General features: G+C 48.4%; 6 protein-coding genes and 1 non-coding gene across 7 annotated transcripts; 3 read left to right on the forward strand and 4 right to left on the reverse strand.

Annotated features, from left to right (window-relative positions):
- Positions 1–1040: 1040 nt before the first annotated feature.
- V1513DRAFT_444255 (uncharacterized protein) lies at positions 1041–2388 on the reverse strand. The gene has a single exon (XM_066897931.1). It carries the CDS (start codon positions 2072–2074, stop codon positions 1433–1435), a length of 642 nt encoding a protein of 213 aa, XP_066753752.1. The 5' UTR covers positions 2075–2388; the 3' UTR covers positions 1041–1432.
- Positions 2389–6768, reverse strand: V1513DRAFT_399469 (SacI homology domain-containing protein). Its single transcript, XM_066895457.1, has 3 exons — positions 5717–6768; positions 3866–5662; positions 2389–3818 (listed from the first exon to the last, which is right to left on the reverse strand). Exons 1-3 carry the CDS (start codon positions 6705–6707, stop codon positions 2782–2784), a joined length of 3825 nt encoding a protein of 1274 aa, XP_066753753.1. The 5' UTR covers positions 6708–6768; the 3' UTR covers positions 2389–2781.
- Positions 6769–6804: 36 nt separating this feature from the next.
- Positions 6805–7840, reverse strand: V1513DRAFT_444260 (uncharacterized protein). Its single transcript, XM_066897932.1, has 3 exons — positions 7394–7840; positions 7207–7320; positions 6805–7121 (listed from the first exon to the last, which is right to left on the reverse strand). The coding sequence occupies exons 1-3, from the start codon at positions 7533–7535 to the stop codon at positions 7099–7101; spliced, it is 279 nt and encodes a 92-aa protein (XP_066753754.1). The 5' UTR covers positions 7536–7840; the 3' UTR covers positions 6805–7098.
- Positions 7841–8006: 166 nt separating this feature from the next.
- V1513DRAFT_444261 (diacylglycerol acyltransferase-domain-containing protein) lies at positions 8007–10022 on the forward strand. The gene is made up of 4 exons (XM_066897933.1): positions 8007–8193; positions 8241–8318; positions 8370–8895; positions 8949–10022. The coding sequence occupies exons 1-4, from the start codon at positions 8153–8155 to the stop codon at positions 9534–9536; spliced, it is 1233 nt and encodes a 410-aa protein (XP_066753755.1). The 5' UTR covers positions 8007–8152; the 3' UTR covers positions 9537–10022.
- Positions 10023–10114: 92 nt separating this feature from the next.
- V1513DRAFT_t52 lies at positions 10115–10186 on the reverse strand. The gene has a single exon. It is a non-coding gene; the product is annotated as a tRNA-Glu (tRNA).
- A 4971-nt stretch (positions 10187–15157) lies between these two features.
- V1513DRAFT_378822 (YT521-B-like domain-containing protein) lies at positions 15158–16522 on the forward strand (the record flags this gene model as incomplete). Its single annotated transcript, XM_066894995.1, has 2 exons — positions 15158–15875; positions 16017–16522. 2 exons carry the CDS (start codon positions 15158–15160, stop codon positions 16520–16522), a joined length of 1224 nt encoding a protein of 407 aa, XP_066753756.1.
- Positions 16523–17519: 997 nt separating this feature from the next.
- V1513DRAFT_425104 (uncharacterized protein) lies at positions 17520–18564 on the forward strand (the record flags this gene model as incomplete). The annotated part of the gene is made up of 2 exons (XM_066896109.1): positions 17520–18441; positions 18497–18564. 2 exons carry the CDS (start codon positions 17520–17522, stop codon positions 18562–18564), a joined length of 990 nt encoding a protein of 329 aa, XP_066753757.1.
- Between the last annotated feature and the right edge of the window lie 33 nt (positions 18565–18597).

Here is an 18597-nt window from a genome sequence, read left to right on the forward strand (position 1 = left end):
CAAAACAGCAAAGCACGAGGGCGGAGAGGCATGAGAGTAGTTATGTAGAAATGGGCGGGTATACTTTGTGAGAGCCGTGGCCCATTCATTCTGTTAGCTACAGTGTAAACTGTGAACTGTTGATGGCCACATGGTTAAGGTAAGGTCCCCGTCGACAAGCCAACGGGGGCCCTGCGGATCCAGGGGAAAGCGTTACCGCATTTATGCTGTACGGGGCTGGTTCGTCTATCTTGTCTGTCTACACTGTTTATCTCATCACAGCTCATTTGTCGCTTGGCCATATTATTGCCTCTTGATCTCCACGCGGGATGAGTTGGCTGGTTGATCTAGAGTCAACGTCTGAGTGATCGACAAGCCGCCCCGATGCAATGCAACAACTAGAGTGACGACGAGTCATGGTATTCAAGCACATACGGAAGTTCGCAAATTCACATGATATACCAAATCTTATCTGCATAAGTTCGCGTACCTTGATATCGCAGAGCGTTGATATTTAGTACCCCAGTCGTTCCCACCAAAAAAGGTCAAGCGTACAGCTGCGGCTCGTCTCGCTCCTGCTCCCACCACTAGTTGCTGATCTTCTCCGCAACGTCATAACAAAGCATACACCAGCCCCATGTCAATGACTCGTAGTATATGTGAATAGGCAAATATTAAGTCATTTCATCGTCACAGTATGGCAGCAGCAAAGGAGAGATACCCCTGCAGATCACAGATCACAAGACTCAGCTGGATCACAAACGTGGGGGGCTGGCAGACGTGGGGAAAACGTTGTGGCGTAAACGCAGGGCAGCCAAGGCTGAGTACACACGTCATGGCCACGTTTGCGCCCTAATTCGGCAGTCGTCGCGGCATGAACGATTCAACATCCAACTGGCTGTTATCTAATTGTATTGCATTACTCATTGAGCCTCCGCGTGTACTCGTGGCCGCCACTCTTTTTTTGTAGTCGGCCACTGCTATCGGTACGTAATTTTTAAGCTGCTTAGCGTATCGGATCGGCGCCTACAGTTTAGCGAGATGTGATTGCATTAACTTCACCCTGACCCCGTCGCTGACGCATGACGCTAGACCCTGGATTGCTAATTATAGCTCGCTATACTGAAACAGATCAATTGTTTCGTTAGATATGAAAAATGAAATGCGATCAGAGGCGATAAAGAGCATAACAAGTCTTCTGCTGATGAGAACACTGTATTACACATAGATACAACCTGTTTGGCCACAACTAATAATCGAAGATCAAGTAGCTGTCTTCTCATGATAGATGTCGTGCCAGACCTCCACGTGTTACCCAAAATCCATAGAGAATTAATAATTACTATATCATCGAAACCACGCATAATCATTCCTGCGCCTAAAATGCAAATAAGACGTCCATCCAGACTATATACAGATCCTCTCAATTCCATTCCGCAGTGCTGTGACAGCATTACCCTGTATAGTCCAACCCGTATCCGCCTTTAAACGTAGTGAGAAGTTTCAAGATCGGACGACCCCGGCTGTCGTATTCTTGCTCGATCTCCTCGGGTTCTTGGCAAATGTAGAAACCGCTTTCATAATCCTCGTCAATGCTCTCAAGGCCGACAGCCTGAACGGCTTCTGTAGCACTGTCTTCGGTTGCAGTTGTCATATTGGTAGACTGGAAATTCGTGGGCTGCTGCGTCTTGAATTCCTTTCGGCTATGCTCATGTTCAACTTGCTGCTCGCTTTCCTTTTCCTCATCGACATCACAATCAAAACTTCTCATACCACCACCCTCCAACTCCCTATCCACTCGCTTCAACCACCAATCAAATGGCATTTCGGTATACGTCCACGGTAGAGGCGACCAATCAAATGGCCTCGATTTAACGACCATGCATCTATCTTTCTCATCAAACATCGTTATATTCTGAGTAAATTTGCCAAACTTGACAGGCGATCCGCCAATCGAAAACAGAGTCGAACGCGCGAAGCAAGATGATGAAGATGATGTAGATATTGTCGAGGAGGAAGACAACACGGAATCGGAGCGTGATAAAGGAGGAGGATGGGGGATGATGAGGATGGCGGGAGAGAACGTGCTCGCCATGTGAGATGTCGTCGTGGTCTAAGATTGTGATGAAAGTCTGACTCAAAATAATATAGTGTATGTCACTCAGACGTATGTACTGTTGTTGCCTTTTCAAATGATTATATTCCTGTGGTGGCAATGTGGGATGGGTTACGCGCCTTTGTTCGCAAGCGATGGCGATTTACCCGTCAAAAAGACCCCTCATCATCATTTCCATAATCGTAAACAGCATCTTTACCAATTGCGAATACGAAAAATCTCGTGGGGCACTAGGAAGAAGGCGACAGAGAAAAAATTTGCAACGGGAGGCTGCTTGTAAATTATATTGTGACCCTCCACTCTGGGCAGGAGTCTCGACCAAGGCGTTGCGCGTCCCCGTGCACTGTAAATGACTGACAATCAAATCTGGCCGGAACCATTTTTTCCGCTTCCAAATCCGGACAGTGTATGGTTTAGGGTTACCGTCAACAAGCGCACCGCTCTGTGCCGCTGCAAATGCCAAAGCGAGCTCTGCAGCACAGAATAATCCGCGCGTTGAGATATAGCTGACTGTTTTCCAATAGTCTAATACAAGTGTTTTCAAATACCTCAATAATAAGCATATCTATAAAACTAAATCAATCCTGAACAATTAAGTCATACATGAAGTATACCCAATCCACCATGCACTCCCCCAACACGACTTCCAAATCCACCACGCAATTTTATCCAATCGCGATAAACCTTCAAGCCAACGCCTTCCAGCTCGAATTAATACTTTTGAACTCCTCCTCCTCCTCGTCCTCATCGAGCAATCCGGCGGAGGTCAGAGTCATTTTCGGAGGCCGCGGAGAAGTTGTCCCGTTGTCGCGCTGTGACGATGGCCGAGGCGGGAGTTTAGGTGGCAATTGTTGGCCATCGTCAACAGTGCTTGTGGATGTTGCCAGTGCTGGCGAAGTCGTGCTGGTGTAGCTGAATCGATTTGCCTGTGTGCTTGTAAATGTCGATGTCGAGACCGAGAATCGATGATCTGAGCTCCGGGTCGCAGATGTACTGCTCGAACTTCCCGAAACAGAAAATGTCTCGCTATGTCGTGGCGGAAGAGGGGGAGCTGCGTCCCCATTGTGACGTGGCAGCGTAGAGGATCTGGAAACCTTGGGAAGTGAGGTACTAGGGAACTCTGCTCGTCGAATAAACGTCGGACCTGATAATGGCCCGCTGCTAGTGCTGCTCGAACTGCTAGCTCGACTTGGACTTCCCGCTGTCCCATTACTGCGAGATTCAGGCCTCCCTATACGACTGATGTTTGAGGATGGGAATGTTTGTAAAGGTGTATCGCGAGGAGTGTCAAATTCGGGGAATGCGCTTCGTGACGAGGAGCTGCTCCCCGTATTCGTCTTCCGGGGAGGACGCGTCGGTGGGACATCTTCACTTTGAGATGATGATGACAGGCTACTCAGTGAGTGCAGACTAGCACCAGAAAGCGAATTGGGCTTCTTTGGAATCGGAGGGGGCCGATGCGAGTCCGCGGAGCTCGGATGACCGGCAAGCGATGATGCTGCCGCCGCTGCCGCTATTTCTTCGGGATAAGAAGGATACGCAGATGTGCGCGCTGATGAGAGCGCGTCGCGACTAATAAAATCTGGTTGCGTGGTTGGTGAAAATGGGTTCGCAGGTCGATACGGGTTCACAATCATGTTTGGTTTCGGTGCCCCAATTGTCACTCGAGCTGCTTGGCCGCCGTTATTCCACCATTTTTGCTTGTCCGTACTTGGCGGCGGTACTAATATCGTTCAGTCCCATTCGGCAAACTTAACTGATAATACTCACATTTCTCAGAATCCTCGCCGTCTATATCAAGTAATTGACCAACATATCCACGACGCTGGGCATATAATTCCTGACTAAGTTTCTCCTTTACTGGCTCATTAACTGTATGTACAGTAACTTTAAACGACGCGTAAACGGGTCTATGATCAGAGAACTTCAACTGAGCGCAGTTGTATGCTATTTGTTTGATATTCGACCCTCGCGTCAATATCCTATCGGTCCAAGCTGGAATCCGTGACTTGTCGGAGCTATCATAAGCATCCGTTCCATTGTCGAACTTGTATGTCGGATTGAACGAAATCTCCGACTCCGAGAAAAACGGAAACACTTGACCGTTTAACATTTGATTGTTAAGTTGATCATGCCTGTACAATTCCTCCAAATTCTTTAGTTTTATATGCCGCCGGACGTCCTCATTAGGCAAGTCGATTCTGTAGTTGAAATCGCCTAGCCAGACGACCGTATCGTGATCTTTCAACGTTTTACCTCTAGGAAATCTAATGCCTCGCGCAATTGTTCTGTAGTCATTGTTTCTATCCTCCACATTCGACATTCCGGCGGCAAAATGAGACGTAATGAAACATAGCTTCGTTGAAGCATAGTCGCAGCTGAATGCGACACCGCCTTTATTGCCCGCCATGCCACCTAACCCTGTTTTCTTCATCGCACCGTTGATGTTTCGCACACTCCGCACTTCTGATGCCTTAATATACATCAGCAATGCCGTGCCAACAAGTTGACCCGACCGTAAAAGTACGTAGTCGCCGTGTGTTTTCAGACACCGTGACACCTGGTGCTCCCAAAATTGTCGCTTAGCCGGATCTGCGCTCAAAATTTGACCGGCAGTTAACTCGACAATCTCTTGGAATGCAACAACAACAAGATCCGGCTCCTGAATACCTGAGTCAGGTGGGAATAGCCATGGCGATAGGTCACCTTCGTACAGAAATCCATTAAGGTTGAATGTTCCGGCAAGAATTGAAATTTCTCTCGACGATGTGAATTCAGATTTCCGTCTATTCAGTTCAGCGAGAACATAATCGTTGATGGGATCATGCAGCACGACTGGCTGCTGCCCTTCTAATCTCCCTAACAGAACATCCATCGTATTCTGACGGCCCTTGTCAACGAAATTGTTGATATACATCCGACTCACAGATTTCGTCGCGTCGGCAATCGCACCCGCGATGCTCATTTTCCCTGATCTCGTAAAGCTCGTCTTCAAGGCTCCAGTGCCGGCGTATATCTTAGACAACTGATCTCCATTATCCGCCCATAATACAGAATGTCGGATCCACAGGTCGTTTCCCGGTCGAGTTTCCCGCTGCTCAAAAAACATATCTAGCGCCAACCGCGAAATAATCTGTTGAATCAGATTCGTGCGATCTAAACAATCCAAACAGTTTGTCCGGAACACTCCGGTTTGCTCCAACGTTATTGATTTCGTCTGATTATCATGTAAAAAGAAACCAAACTCCTCCGCGTCGTCCGCAAGGAACCGAATGATTCTGTTCGCGGCCACATATCCTGCCTTGGCAGTCTCCACGTGAAAATCAAATTGTGTCTCCCGCAGCTGGTCGGCTAATATACCATGTGACGCTTGCCGAATGTGTTGGTGATATCGCTGAGTAAGCTCATGTTCGCCCGGTTTGGTTGATAACAAGTTGACGATGTGCACAGGTCCGTATTTAGCCACTAGTGGCTCGAAATGTGCCATGAACGCTGGCTGGGTAGCTTCGAAAGCACGAGTAATGTTGACTTTGGCACTCAGCAACTGCACATCTTGTTCCCAGAATACTATCCACGGTTAACGCGAGTCTAATCGCTTGCGGCGACAAGTTAAAGACTTACTAGGAACACTTCCTCGGATCTGGATGTAAGAGAACGAGAACTGGGCCGTATGCAAGATCGTTTCTGTTTCCACAAAATTTGCCACATTTCCCTCATCATCAACCCCGCGTGCATTGTATCTTGTTCCGGCACGACGACAGCCTTGCCTGGAAATAACCGTCAGCGTTGCAGGCGTGGAACCTATCCGCGTCGGCACAGTCTCTGCAAACCCTCTAATAGCGGACGTCAAGAATCGGGACTGATCCAGTGCTGCTTTTTCATCTGGCTGTAAATGCGATCGATATGTAACCAATTCCGAAATCATGTACGAGTTCCACATGAACGCCTCGTCAAAGCCGTCAATATCGAATGTAGGATCTACCGACCGAGATTGCATGTGGTTCGTGAGATCGAAATTGTTGGAGTAATAGAAACTTCCATCTGTAAGTAGTTTCCTTAAAGAGCCACACGGGTGTTCGATGAATCCTGCGCCGAGATTGCCAGCTGCTCCGCCGCCGGACGCTGTCGCAAGATCAATAGTCTCCCCCGATGACATATACCTTCCGCCAGTAGTGTCCAACGGATTCCCCGCTGGGTCCCAAACAACAAAATCCCATGTGGCCCGAGACACGCAATAGAATTCGAGTGCATGAATCCGATACACTGTCTCGATGTCAGCCACTGGTTCAGCGACTTTCGACGACCTCGTAATCACTGCGAGGAAGACATCCCCGTCGACGTTCAGCAGCCCTAAACAGCCGTAGCAGGGCAACGACGACAGCGGCCTATACCTCGTAATATCGATTGTTTCACGGCTCGTGAAGTCAACCAAGACCCGAGAGGCAGCGCTGTTTCCGGAACCATTGGCTTTGTTGTCTGATGCGGGCTTGTCGGTGTAATTTGAGCTCTTCTCCTCAGTCGTGTCGTTTACACATTGAAACGACAATGCATATTCATCCGTAGCAAGCAATAACGTCCGCGGCTGCTCGCGGAAGTAAATTCGCATTGCCATCCGTCGCTGTGGATGTAGTGGAGGAATTGTGATATTTCAAAATATGGAAGTTACCGCTCCTCCGTGTTGGGACATAAGCGAAGATAAGTCCGGCGGACGCCTCCGTTCAATTTTCCCATTTCACTATCTCTCGCCTCAGTTTACGTATTCGCCTCGACAGCTTGTATCTCATATTATTAGGTACAAGGTAATTTTCGGGCCAGTAAAAAAAGTGTTCGCAGAGGGGAAAATATGTGACTTTAAAGTGTTAATGCAATCAATTAATTGCTCTTCGATATCTCTTCACGCATTGCCAATAATCGTACATGTCATAAAATTCAACCAGACGGTTATCCGTTATCAACTATTGTACAATGAAATGCTCTCGCCTATCTAAGCACACTGCGTTTTGTTATATGGATGATATGTATAAAACTGCAATACGTTAGCCAAATTCAGGATTGTAGTCCTCCGATATCGTCCAAATTTACGAACAAATCGAAAACAAAATCTAGCTTACCATTATTTCCTCTAATAAAAACATCACCGTACTGATTCTTTAAAACACCATCGACATATTCCTCAGTCTGTTCAAGCGCAATATTCATATACCCATCCACACATTGTAAATCTCCTGTTCCATCAATCCACGTCAACTTATTTTATCCTTCTTACTAGGAAATGGCATCTCAAAACACTCAACGCACCTCTGTATTCTACTCCAGAATTCAGCTTGACAGCTACTTTCGCGCCAGTGATTTGTGACAGGAAGGCGGATGGGTTATTGCTCAAGGTCTCTGACTTCTCTGCGCTCGGCGAAAAGGGTGATTCAGCAGTGCCGTTGTTCATTGCTACTTTCAATAATTGATATGAAATATGAGAAGGCGAATGCGATATAGTTCAGTGACTGGAAGATCAGAATATATAGTTCTAGTAGATGTGTTCGTTTCAGTCCTGCCAGGACGCAAGATTATTTACCATAACTAAAGTCGAGGGTATTGTACTGTAAAATATACCCTAGTCGAAAATAGTGTGTGGGTTGATCTAGAGTTGGACTGAATTCGAGTAAAGAAAAAAAAAACTTCGAACATAGTAGCTAGAAGCCAGCTTACATTATGAACGAGCTTTATCACATAGAATCTACCTGTTCTGTCAGAAACTAGTGTCAGAAAGGTCAACAGTAGCTATCAAGTAAATAGACTGCGGGGTAGACGCAGTATGCCGAGCGGATAGTGCCCTAAACGTAACAGATGCGACCGCACAGGCCCCCTTAACTCATTTCGCTTAGCCTTCCTGTCGACGATTTAAGATAATGCCTGGCGACGCAGTGCCCCACCTTCGTCCCCCTCTCGCTCCCGATTTCCTATTCGTCTGGCTGTCCGTCGACTATCTCTTCCTGTGCTCGCTTTTACATATTTAGCACAAACGAATTGTTAGACAAGCGGCATTTAGTATTCATTTTAGCAATGAGTGAGAAAAAAGAGATCGAGGCTCAGCCGCAAGAGCCGTAAGTACTTCGGATGCTTTCTTAGGACAGATGCTGATTGCACGTAGGACATTCCCTCGCAGTGTGCACTTCGCTCCACTTCATATACCACTGGAGAGGCGTCTACAGACTTTGGCTGTCTTATTGTAAGTCTTGTCGACTTTACGGTGACATGCAGTCGTTAATGTGTGAGGTAGCCACACTGTTGCCCTGCCATACTGCATCGGTCTGTTTTTTCTCATGCTCGCGTTCCCTCCATTATGGCCATTATTGGTAATGTATGTCATATATGCATACGGGTTCGACCACTCGAGCTCGAACGGAGAGATCTCCCGCCGGCGATCGCCGCTGTTTCGAAGACTCCCGTTGTTCAGGCTGTATTGTGATTACTTCCCCATCCACATTCACCGCGAGGTTCCGCTCGAACCGACATTTCCTGGCCGCCTTCGGGAACCGAGTGGCCTTGTCGAGCGGTGGATTTCGAGGATGTTTGGCGTGCAGGACGCCGTTGTCGAGGGGAATGAATCTGATGTTATGGCCAAGAGCAACGGCAATGGGAACACGAAAGAAATCGGACCGACGTATATTTTCGGGTATCATCCGCATGGAATTGTTAGCTTGGGTGCGTTTGGTGCAATTGGTACGGAAGGCGCTGGGTGGGAGAAGCTCTTTCCCGGGATTCCGGTGTCACTGCTGACTCTAGAAACAAATTTCAATCTTCCAGTAGGTGTTAATGTGGAGTCGTCTGCCATGGGATAGTACTAACAACAAATTAGTTCTACAGAGAGTATTTGCTGTCACTTGGGATTGCTTCAGTATCCCGACGGTCTTGTACCAATCTCCTCAAACATGACCAATCCATTTGCATCGTTATCGGCGGCGCCCAAGAGTCGCTCTTAGCGGAACCAGGCACGCTAGATCTGATCCTCCTTAAACGTCGCGGTTTTGTAAAACTTGCAATGTCAACTGCCCGGGTATCTGGCCAACCGATTTGTCTAGTTCCGATCCTCAGTTTCGGCGAGAACGACGTGTACGACCAAGTCCGCGGGGACCGATCGTCGAAGCTGTATAAGATTCAGACTTTTATCAAGAAAGCGGCCGGTTTTACACTACCATTGATGTATGCGCGCGGTATATTTAATTACGACTTTGGGCTGATGCCGTACCGCAGGCAAATGACGCTCGTGGTCGGCAAGCCAATTGCAGTGCCGTACGTGGCCCAGCCTACGGAGGCTGAAATCGAAGTGTATCACAAACAGTACAAGGATGAATTGAGGAGGTTATGGGACACGTATAAGGACGACTATTTTGTAGACCACAAGGGCAAGGGGGTCAAGGATTCCGAGATGCGTTTTGTGGAGTAGACGAAATATTTTGGCACGCGGCGTATGGGAGTTTTGCATCTTTTGACAATCGTTCTGCACATTTCACCACTCTGGGACAGAATCTTGTTTGCCAAGAATGTCTGCCTTCAGAAATGACAGCGGCTGTATGGCCGTGTCTGTTGATTGTGCTGCGAATTCAGAGTCTACCACACTTTTCGAATTTCTCATCTGTATTTGCATGATTCACATGCTGACAGCTATGCAGATATATCGTCTTCATAGCAGGCAGTCATTTCCGGTTTTTGATTTGTAATTTCGTGAATGCAGGACGGACGAATTGTCGTTTTATCTTCTCGCGGTCGCCCGACAACATCAAGGAATTGAATATTTTTAAGTCTATTTAATGTCTTCGTCCAGTACTCGATATTCGACCACTCGGTTGTCGATGGCCGGTCTTCAAAATGATTGATATCAATATGTTGTATTTAGTGGATCACAATAGCATTAAATTGTAATGGGATTGAAAACTATCTGTAATATAATCTGTTATTGGTGCCATCAGCGACGCAAGAAATTAGGTACATAAATACTTAAAATCGCAACATAACAAAAAATATCTCCGAAACGGGGAATTGAACCCCGATTTGCCCGGTGAGAGCGGACCGTGCTAGCCATTACACTATTTCGGATTGACGCATATAAGTTTTCATCATTTTTGCCAATGATATTCACAAGTATTACCCGGCTTTACCCGGCTGGTGTTAAAGTTACGGTACTAAAGGTTAGTCCATGGAACACACAGTTGCAACCCGCTGTTCAGAAGAATAAGCACGTTGACAAGAATTGGGCTGCTACGGCCTATTCTTCAGCAATTGAGAACAAGAGGGACTACAAGCCAAAGCACTTTAAAGTAGATGTCCATAGAGACCATAAGGTTCAGGTCAACTACTACGTGGTCTGGCGCGCAAAAAATATTGTTCAGGATAAAGTAAATGGAACGGATATTGAGAGTTTCCATAAGCTTCCAGCTTATATTCAGGCAATTAATGACAGCAATCCAGGTAGTCTCACCGTCCTGAATTTGTTTGCAGAAAATGTATAGTCTTTTCGTCAGCTATGCCTCGTCTATCGAAGGATCAAGTATTGTCGACCTCTCATCGCTCTCGATGAAACGCATCTTATGCTAAATACCAAGGCGACCTTCTGATGGCGGTAGGAGTTAAAGCGATCAATCACTTTTTTCCACTAGCTTTTGGCGTTGTAAAAGCAGAAAATCGTGAGAATTGGAAGTGGTTTTTGGAACATGTCCGTACGTCCTTGGACGACCTCAATTTTGCATCGTTGACGTTGATATCTGACCGCCAGAAGGGTGAGTATGGTTACGTGAGATATCCTGTTGAAGTCCGTTCTAACGATTAATTGAAAGGATTGATCGATGCTGTTGAGGAGAACTTTCCAGAAGCTAGCCATGCACACTGTCTTCGCCACCTGTTCGAAAACTTCAAGGAGGTTGTCAAAAATCTTGAGGTCGCAAGCTTACGCTGGATGGCAGCGTCAAGTCCGACCAAGGAAGCTATGGCGAAAGTGCTCGAAAACATGCCCCCGGAAGGATCTGAATGGCTCATGAGAAATGGACCGCAGCAGGGGCGGACTCAATCGCCTGGGCCATCGCACGTCGAATGTGGCAGAGAGCTTTAACAGTTGGATTCTAGAGGCTCGCTCACTACCGGTTCAGGCCATGATGGACCGCATCCGCACTCAGTTGATGATGTCGCGAGCTGAGCAATTGAATGACGTAGAGAAATTGCGAAAGGATGGCAAGCGTATAACCGAGACCGCCGCCAAAGTGCTTGGGAAGTCAATCGCGCTTGCAAGAGAGTATATTGTCATTCCAGCAGACGGGCGGGCGCGAGTACGAAGTTAGAACGCAAGCTGGAGAAGCTTCGCCGTGCTGCTCGATTTGCGCAGGTGTCCTTGTGGAAGATGGGATTTCAGTGGAATACCAGGCTCTCATGCGGTTGCGGCGATTAGCTTTGCTGGGCGCGACATGATTGATTTCGTTAGTGAGCATTTCACGGTTGACGACTTCGAAAAGACATACGCCAGCGGCATTCACGCAATGTCCTCTGAAGTGGCTGTTGAGAGATTATTTAGTGGCGGAAGAGGATTGCTAGGGTTAAGACGGCATTCGATGGAGTCAGGAACCATGAGAAAGCTTACTTTACTTGCAGACCACTATTCAACTGCAGCTGAATTGTAATTTTGTGTCTTTTTTATTTTCTTTATCTGTTTGTCTACGTGTGCATTTCGGGGCAGATAATGAAGTCACGTGCATGACTATACAATTTTTTGCGATTAACCAACCTCAGCGCTCGTATAGTTAATCGTGAAGTTTTACATGGACTCGTATAGTAATCGCATTTGACTTTACGAATACGAATAACCATTAATCGCAAATCATACAAACGGCTACATGCAAAGAGCCCTTGGAAGAAGAGGAGGAATGATGGTCCTGGGAAATGGTTGAGATCATGTTGGTTAGAGAGTGTGTTAGATGGCTCCGGGCAAAAAGAGGGTACCAGATCATACCAGGGTTGATTAATGCTGTTCTGAAGCAAGCCACGCTCACTGTCTTCGTCACCTCCACGAAAATTTCCAAAAGTTGGTGAAAAACTGTCGAAATTGCAGCGTTGGTCAATCAAGCAGCTTCAAGGCCTACCAGAAAAGTGATGGCAGAGGTACTTGCATCCATGCCTGAAGAAGGATCTCAATGGTTGATGAGGAACCATCCAGAGCACTCGGTTTGGTCATAGGACCTCGAACATAGCTGAGAGCTTCAACAGCTGGATGCTAGAGGCTCGTGGACTGCCAGTGCTGGCAATGATGGAGCGCCTTAGGGAGCAGATGATGCTAGCGAGGGCAAAGCGTCTCAAAGAAATCCAGAAGCGGAAAGATGGTGGCAAACGGATATCAGAATTTGCAGCCAATGAACTTGCGAAATCAGCTTCACTGGCAAGACAGTATATTGTCCTGCAAGCGAACGTCGACGAATACGAGGTGAGGACCAGGGAGAACAAGTGCTTCCCAGTTCACTTAGATGGACGAACTTGTGTATGTGGAAGATGGAAGTACAGCGGGATACCTTGCGCCCATGCTGTCGCAGCTATTACCTTTGCAGGATTGGACATGATTGAATTTGTCGATCATTGTTTCAAGATCGAAGCGTTTGAAGTGACATACAGGCTTGGAATTCATGCTATGTCTACAGTCAATTTAGATGAGGCCGAGGGCATGCCTGCTTGCGCACCTCCAAACACCGCCCGACCTCCTGGCCGGCCCCCGTAAGAAGAGGAACACCTCCAATGAGTTTGGCGCACGCAAGATCAACATCTGCGGCAGGTGCCATATGCCAATGCGGCACAATGCTAGATCGTGTAGGGAGCCGATAGGCTAAAGGAGTTTGGACTTTTTTTTTGACGTGGTTGCGGGTGGCAATGGAGCAATGGAGCATTTATCCATTTTATTTTGGTACTTCTTTCTTTCGACCCTACATTACTTTTGCGCTTTTTGTTTGTGAACATGGTGTGCATTATGTAACTTGCTAAATAAGGCGTCGTTGGCGTCTGGGTTAGGGTTAACCCTAAATTGTCCCACTAACCTTTAGTTGCCATAGGGTAGGTATGATATTGTAGAGCGATGGCTTAAACGAGACCAGTTTAATTCCATTGTGTTTCGTCTTTCATGCCAACAATTCAAGAGACCTGTAATACGAAACAATGGTGGCGGATTTGGACGGATACGGTTGCATTCGGATACAGTAGTGGAAGTGAGTACAATGCTGCGGCAACTCATCGCTATCGGCCTGGTGGTACGCTACAAAAAAGATGATTCGATGTTCCTGGTGACAGTAATTGCACAAGCCAGCAATGATATTGAGAGAGCAATGAGCCGGAGGAGGTTCGCATGAGATTGTGCAAGCTCATTTTGTAGGTGGACCTAGCGCACCACGGCTTTCGCTGCGTCAATAGATCAAACGGCTGACCGTAAATAGTGTATATTCTTTACTACGATGTAGAGTAGACAAATACTCAGCAGAAACAATGGCATTAATTGAGGATGCCGGCTTAAGTAACCAGATCGAAAAGGATCGAAGACTTTTCGGCATATGTCCGGGGCGGACGGATAGCGGGCGGCGTTAATGTTAAAGGACCTCGCTTGATTGCCCGTGCATGTTACTGTTTGACCATCGCACTAACCCTGATCGGGCGTAGGTTATCGCTTAGCTTAGTACGCACGGGCGCGATCTCCCTCTGGCCATGTCACACAGGCGTCGCACAAGCTAACGTTCAGGTGCACAAAGTACAATGCACGGGTTCATCACAAACCTCACTAATCTAGGATGTGTGATCGTCGAGAATATGATGCCAAACGTTGAGCGTACAGCATAGACTCATGCACCGATCCTCTCACTACGCAGCCATCGGAAGTTGATTTGCATTAACGCAGGTAATGTGGCCTGGCCAGTGGTCTGGTACATTAGGAAGGTCCGCCGCTACAGCCAGCTCAATGGCACTCTAGGGCACGTCACTGTGGTGAGCAAGTAGGAGCAAGTCGCTGTGTAGCTCGTGCGCCTCGTCCCCGTGCCTGTCTGTGTGTCTGTCTTCCCCATCGGACTCAACTTACGCCCACACACACACACACTCTCTTACTCTGCTCTGCTAGCACTGAGCTTGGCTCGCCCTGAACTGCCACTGTATGCTCAGGTGCCTCCGCACAACAGTACACGACCCACCTGCTTCGCTTTCTCAATTGTCTTCGTCGTCATTTTAGGTCCACTTCCAATGGCCTCGTCGGTAGCCGCTGCACCTCCTGCTACGGTTCAAGACATTGTCCCGCACCCAAATCATCCGTCGTCTGCGCCGGCCCCAACACCCTCGTCCACCGACCAACCTCCTAGGTCGTCTACGCAGCCCACGCCTACACCTCCGCAGCAACAACAGCAACAGCAGCACTGGCAGCAGCACTCGCGTCCGGCTACTTCCCATCAGCATCAACGTTCACAGGTGTCCGCAATGCCACCAATGGGTCCGCCACTCTCGATTCCCATGCCGCTGGGTTCGTCAACATCCTTTATCAACTATTCATACTATCCACTCTACTCGCAGACTGTCCTGCCACCGCCTCCCGGATCGTCAGTTCCTGGACAGTCCACGACGAGCCCGCATCAAGGTGTGATTCCCACTAGTGCCCCTGCTGGATCGTCTGGTGCACTTGGTGCACAATCACAGCAATCTGCTCCGCCGCCGCAATTCTTGCCCTACGGATCATTCCCGCAGTCGCCTACGTACTATCCTAGCATGCCACCATATGCACAAATGATCCCCCAGACGATTCCACAATCACCGCGTACAGGGAATCTCGTGCCAGGTACGCAGGCAGGCTTACAGCAGAGAGGAGTACAGCAAATGCACGGACGATTCGGTCGGCGGCCGTCCGCTATCGCGGATTCGTTCATACCCGCGACACTCGTCGAGCAGCAGCAACAGCAGCAGCAACAACTGGGCCGTCCACCAGGCCAGCAACCGCAACCTCAGCAAGCACTATACCATTTTCCTCCTCCACTACTGCCTTCTCTAGGCAATCCATTCGTAGCACAGTTCATGCAGCAACCCCAGCCACATCACAATCAAGGTCCACATAATCGCCCGCACCACTATCATCACCGACAGCACTTCTCACAGCCAACCACTTCTTTAACGGCGTCTACATCAAGCGCAGTTCTACCCCGGGGACCGCCTCGGAAACCAAAGCAATCAGGCCACGCACTATGGGTCGGAAATCTCCCCCTCGTCACGACCGTGCTTGATCTGCGGGACATGTTCGCATCGCCGGCAATCGAGTCCGTCTTCCTAATCTCAAAATCGAATTGCGCGTTCGTGAATTACTCCTCCGACGTGGCAGTCCGCGACGCGCTCGACAAATTCAAGCGGTCCGGTGGACTTTTGAAAGGCACCAAACTAGTCGCGCGCATGCAGCGGGGGTCAATAGCTGATCGCACAGCTCCGACACACGAGGACGACACGACCGAATCGGTGACCCTGGCTGGCGAGACTGGCGGATCGACTGGGCTCGCACCGCAGCCGAGAGCGCATAGGCCGGATGCGTTTTTCGTGGTGAAATCGCTCACGGTCGAGGATTTGGAGTTGTCTGTGCAGACGGGTGTGTGGGCCACCCAGGCACACAACGAGCGTGTGCTGAACGATGCATATAATTCTGGGGATAATGTGTACCTGATATTCTCTGCCAACAAGTCTGGAGAGTATTTTGGGTACGCGAGGATGGCTGGGCCCATTGTACCGGAAGAAGCGTCAGAGGAGAGTAGCAAACATGAATATGCTGGCACTGAGGAGAAACCTGAACAGCCCCCTGAGGTGGAGGAAGACGAGGACGAGCCGTTGGTATCGGGCACTGCGTCAGATGCTTCGTCGGCGACAACAACAGCTGCATCGTCTGTTGCAGCTCTGATAGTGCAGCAGCAACATCAATCAACAGATCTACCGAAGACTACATACACCCCCGCGACCGCCACTTCGCCCGCGGGCCGTATCATCGACGACTCTTCCCGTGGTACAATATTCTGGGAAGTTATATGCGAACCAAACACCTCGGACACAACTCTGCCGTCGGCAGCACCATCCTCCACTGCGCCAACCTCCCCCATATCCGACGCACTAAAATCCTGGGGGACGCCATTCAAAGTCACATGGATTTCCACGACACGGGTACCGTTTTTCAAGACGAAAGGTCTGAAGAACGCGTGGAACGCGAACCGAGACGTTAAGATCGCCCGTGACGGCACCGAGCTCGAACCGAGTGTTGGCCGCAAACTGCTACAGCTCTTCGGCGGATTCTCACCTAGTGTAACAACGACTCCAGTATCCGCCGACACACAGCAAGAACCGCCTAGAGGTCCAATCGTCGTGGAGAGTAATATTACTGCTGTATCAGAAGACTCCGGGGATTAATCACGTCTACGAAATGCAGGCATTTTTGTTATCTTCTAATTCTCATTTCTTTGCTCGCCTGGCATGGGGTGTGATGCATGTGTTTGGATTTGTAAACTCATTTTTGGATGGGCCCTGGCTTGGATATAGACTGATGACTTTTAAAATCCATTTTGACGGTTTGTTAATTTATGGGCGTGGGATTTCTTATGTTTATAATTCGTTTTATGACCGGTATTCGGTATTATTAGATTGGTGTAGACCATTGTGCGGAATGAGGAATACTAAATATCGAAAAGAAAAAAAAACAGCAAAACAAAATACCTTTTAGGCTCGCAGTTGGGAATCGATTCTCAGTTGAATTAGTTATGGATATCGTGTTAGGTTTCTCATGTGGTCTATAGGCTACTTGAACGGTCATATTGCGGGTTTAGAGTATAATGCCCTTCGTTTCTTTGAATATGTTCTTTGTTCATAATTCGATATTGATGTTCAGCGGTGCCTGATTTGATGAATGGAAATCGAGAGCTACGCAGCGCACGAACCATGTTTTGGTCTTGCACATTGAGTGGGCCGAAGTTAATGTTTATCAGTACCGATAAAGCATTACTTCCGAGTTAGCAGATAATTACAGCCGCGTATTACAATAACAAAAATACAATGTAGACTGGAATTGACTTAGCAACCAGACTGTTCAGACAAGCCAGCGAATGGCGTCTACGATCCGGAACAAGAGCCTGGCTGGTCGGTGTCGGCGGCCGCCGAAGCCAAAGTTTTTAAGGAACGAGTCAGCGCGATAAGCCACCAGGCGATTTACGGTCGACCAGCCAGTTAGCCCCACAGACCCGAACACTCGTTCTTTTCTCTCGTTCTTTTTTTGTTCTTTCCCATATTCTTTTCTTTGTTCGGTATACATCTTTTGTTGCTTACAGGTCGAAGTAAGTCAATTGAGTCAATTGAGCCGAGTGCATTCAAATTGTCTCTTCGCGGAATAATAGAGCTCCACTAACCAGAACAGATGCCGTTCGAGTACGTCCCAAACTACTACGATTTTCCTCGTGAATTCCGCGGCTATGGCGAGAACCCGCCTGACTTCAAGTGGCCCAACGATGCCAAGATAGTCATCAACTTTGTGCTGAACTACGAGGAGGGTGCGGAGAACACGATCGAGAATGGCGACCCGGCGTCAGAGCAGTACATCTGGGAACTGCCTTATGTCCCCCACGTCGGTAAGCGATCGTATGACTGTGAGTCCGAGTTTGAGTATGGTTCGCGCGCGGGCGTGTGGCGTATTTTGAGACTGTTCAAGAAGCACGGATATAAGTTCACTACTTTCGCTGTCGGCAAGGCATTTGAGTTGTTGCCTGATGTTCCGGCCGCAATCAAGCGCGAAGGCCACGAGATCGCGTCACACTGTTACAGATGGTGGGATTACTCCAAGTTATCGCCTGAGGAGGAGAAGAAGATTATCATCAAGAACATGGAGAGCTTGAAGGCCACCACAGGTGAATACCCCAAGGGCTGGTATTACGCGAGACTGTCCCAGCACAGCCGTCGGCTCGTGTACGACGTTCACCAGGAACTTGGCGCGCCATTGTTGTGGATGGCCGATGCGTATGCGGACGATTTGCCATACTGGCAGCCAGTCCCACGAACTACCGACGCAATGCTTATGGTCCCGTACTCTTATGACTGCAATGACGCCCGGTTCCATCAGCCTACTGGCTGGTCCTCGACTGACGGTTTCTACAAGCACATCCAGTACGCGTTTGATACCTTGTACGCCGAAGGTTGCGAGGGTACGCCAAAGATGATGACCGTCGCGCTTCACGCCCGTGTCGTCGCCAAGCCCGGCCGATTTCAGGCTCTCGTTAAGTTCATGGATTACATTAAGGAGAAGGAAGGTGTCTGGGTCGCTACTCGCGAGGAAATTTCTGAGCGTATGTATAATTATTTGCTAATTTGTTTTCGTTGCAGATACTGATTTCATCTTAGACTTCAAGAAGGTCAACCCATGGGTACCGCCCGCCACTCCTCTTGCTTATGGTCCTGATAAGCCTTAAACGCTGTGGAAAGATGTAATGCGACTTAACGCA

This window comes from Lipomyces chichibuensis (assembly GCF_038497645.1).
Source record: "Lipomyces chichibuensis strain CBS 12929 unplaced genomic scaffold V1513scaffold_14, whole genome shotgun sequence".
Classification (NCBI taxonomy): Eukaryota; Fungi; Ascomycota; class Lipomycetes; order Lipomycetales; family Lipomycetaceae; genus Lipomyces; species Lipomyces chichibuensis.

Excerpts from the sequence above, each read along its gene's own strand:
- V1513DRAFT_444255 (XM_066897931.1), bottom strand. The coding sequence starts at position 2,074 with ATGGCGAGCACGTTCTCTCCCGCCATCCTCATCATCCCCCATCCTCCT.
- V1513DRAFT_399469 (XM_066895457.1), bottom strand. The coding sequence starts at position 6,707 with ATGGCAATGCGAATTTACTTCCGCGAGCAGCCGCGGACGTTATTGCTT. Across the intron at positions 5,663-5,716 it reads GATCCGAGGAAGTGTTCCTA|TATTCTGGGAACAAGATGTG; the intron begins GTAAGTCTTTAA and ends AACCGTGGATAG. Across the intron at positions 3,819-3,865 it reads CGGCGAGGATTCTGAGAAAT|TACCGCCGCCAAGTACGGAC; the intron begins GTGAGTATTATC and ends GAACGATATTAG.
- V1513DRAFT_444260 (XM_066897932.1), bottom strand. The coding sequence starts at position 7,535 with ATGAACAACGGCACTGCTGAATCACCCTTTTCGCCGAGCGCAGAGAAG. Across the intron at positions 7,321-7,393 it reads TTCTGGAGTAGAATACAGAG|GAGATTTACAATGTGTGGAT; the intron begins GTGCGTTGAGTG and ends TTGATGGAACAG. Across the intron at positions 7,122-7,206 it reads TTTTATTAGAGGAAATAATG|TTTTATACATATCATCCATA; the intron begins GTAAGCTAGATT and ends AACGTATTGCAG.
- V1513DRAFT_444261 (XM_066897933.1), top strand. The coding sequence starts at position 8,153 with ATGAGTGAGAAAAAAGAGATCGAGGCTCAGCCGCAAGAGCC. Across the intron at positions 8,194-8,240 it reads GAGGCTCAGCCGCAAGAGCC|GACATTCCCTCGCAGTGTGC; the intron begins GTAAGTACTTCG and ends GATTGCACGTAG. Across the intron at positions 8,319-8,369 it reads CAGACTTTGGCTGTCTTATT|CCACACTGTTGCCCTGCCAT; the intron begins GTAAGTCTTGTC and ends TGTGTGAGGTAG.